The sequence below is a fragment of the Eurypyga helias genome, unplaced genomic scaffold (genome assembly GCF_000690775.1).
Source record: "Eurypyga helias isolate BGI_N326 unplaced genomic scaffold, ASM69077v1 scaffold36650, whole genome shotgun sequence".
NCBI classification, from domain to species: domain Eukaryota; kingdom Metazoa; phylum Chordata; class Aves; order Eurypygiformes; family Eurypygidae; genus Eurypyga; species Eurypyga helias.
Window position 1 is genome coordinate 93 of NW_010225636.1, and position 1,499 is coordinate 1,591.

Below are 1,499 nucleotides of genomic sequence, written 5' to 3' on the forward strand. Positions count from 1 at the left end.
CCAAGGAAGAAAATTTTTCCAGAAAAAAAATGATCCAAAGCGGGCTTTTTTTTTGTCAAGGAGGACTGGGTAGTGGACGATAAGTCCCAGTTCCCCTTTTTTCTGGAAACATCTCACAGCTACCCCACAGCGCCGGTTAGGGTCGAATACCGAGGGATTTCTTCGCTGCCCCATGGGTTTCGTAATCCCCAGCCTGTGTCCTAGTGTGCCCGGCAGTGGCTACAAGTAGCCTCAAACCGATACAGGGTTTTGGGTGGGATAAAACTCGGAAGGTAAGTGAAGTCATTGGTATTTCGCCCTGGAAAACAGGCTGGGAAGAGCAGTGGCGAAATACAGCTTGAGTCAGTCGGTAAATGCTGCCCAGCTCCTTCCCTAGTTATTTTTGGGTGTTCTTAGAATGTGAGGAACTAAGCATGGGTGTGATCTCAAGAGGATGCTGGAAAGGTGCCTTTTTTTTTTTTTGCTTCTTGATTCATGGAGTTCTGAAGCCCGTGAGTTTTTCTAAGTATGTAATCGCTTCTGTATTTTTATATTTGTTTCTGTGAATGCCAGGGAGTTGTATGTCACTCCTTTCGGATGGCAAACATTGTTCTCTCTGTACGGTAGCCTGAAACAGCAACTTCGTGCATAAGTACTTCCCAAGGGGCACTGTGCTTATGTAAATTGTCAGCAAAAATAAAGGCTGTAATGATTTCTCAGGTCACTTGATGCTAAAATAACAAGCTTTTGATATCTTGAGGTGTGAAATGTGCAAGAAAATGATGGCTGTACATCTTTTTGAATACAGAATTAAGGAGGATAATTTTTTTTTATTTATTTTATAGAACATTATAAACACCACTGGTTCCCAGAAAAGCCATGCAAGGGATCAGGTTACCGATGTATCCGGATCAACCATAAAATGGATCCTCTCATTGGACAGGCAGCACAGCGGATTGGATTGAGCAGTCAGGAACTGTTCCAGCTTCTTCCAAGCGAACTCACTCTATGGGTTGACCCGTATGAAGTGTCCTATCGTATTGGAGAGGATGGCTCCATCTGTGTGCTGTATGAAGCTGCACCAGCAGGAGGTAGCCAAAATAACACCAACATGCAAATGGTAGACAGCAGAATAAGCTGTAAGGAGGAACTTCTCTTGGGCAGAACTAGCCCTTCCAAAAGCTACAATATGATGACTGTATCAGGTTAAGATATAGTCTGTGGATGGATCACCTTAAAATGGATGGATAAATTTGGTTTTTACTTTGGGTGGGCACCTCTGGGGATGGATTATGGAATTTAAACCATGTCACAGCTGTGAAGATCTGGCACACGTTAGAGTGGTATACTTTAAAGTGACAGTGCCATAGTTTGGACAGTACCTTTCAGTGATTTAATAGCCTGTGAGTCAAAATGATTGCAGCTTGCTAGGGAATGAAGATGATCTAGAAAGGGTCAAGTTTCTCCAAGACAACTTACTTAATTTCTACACCAATTTTCAACCCCAATCTATTTATAAA

The 1,499-nt window shown here is 42.6% G+C and overlaps 1 protein-coding gene across 1 annotated transcript; it reads left to right on the forward strand.

Annotated features, from left to right (window-relative positions):
* Positions 1–824: 824 nt before the first annotated feature.
* BTG1 (B-cell translocation gene 1, anti-proliferative) lies at positions 825–1,189 on the forward strand (the record flags this gene model as incomplete). Its single annotated transcript, XM_010150234.1, has 1 exon — positions 825–1,189. A coding segment is annotated over one exon (365 nt), but the record flags the coding sequence as incomplete, so codon positions are not given.
* Positions 1,190–1,499: the final 310 nt, after the last annotated feature.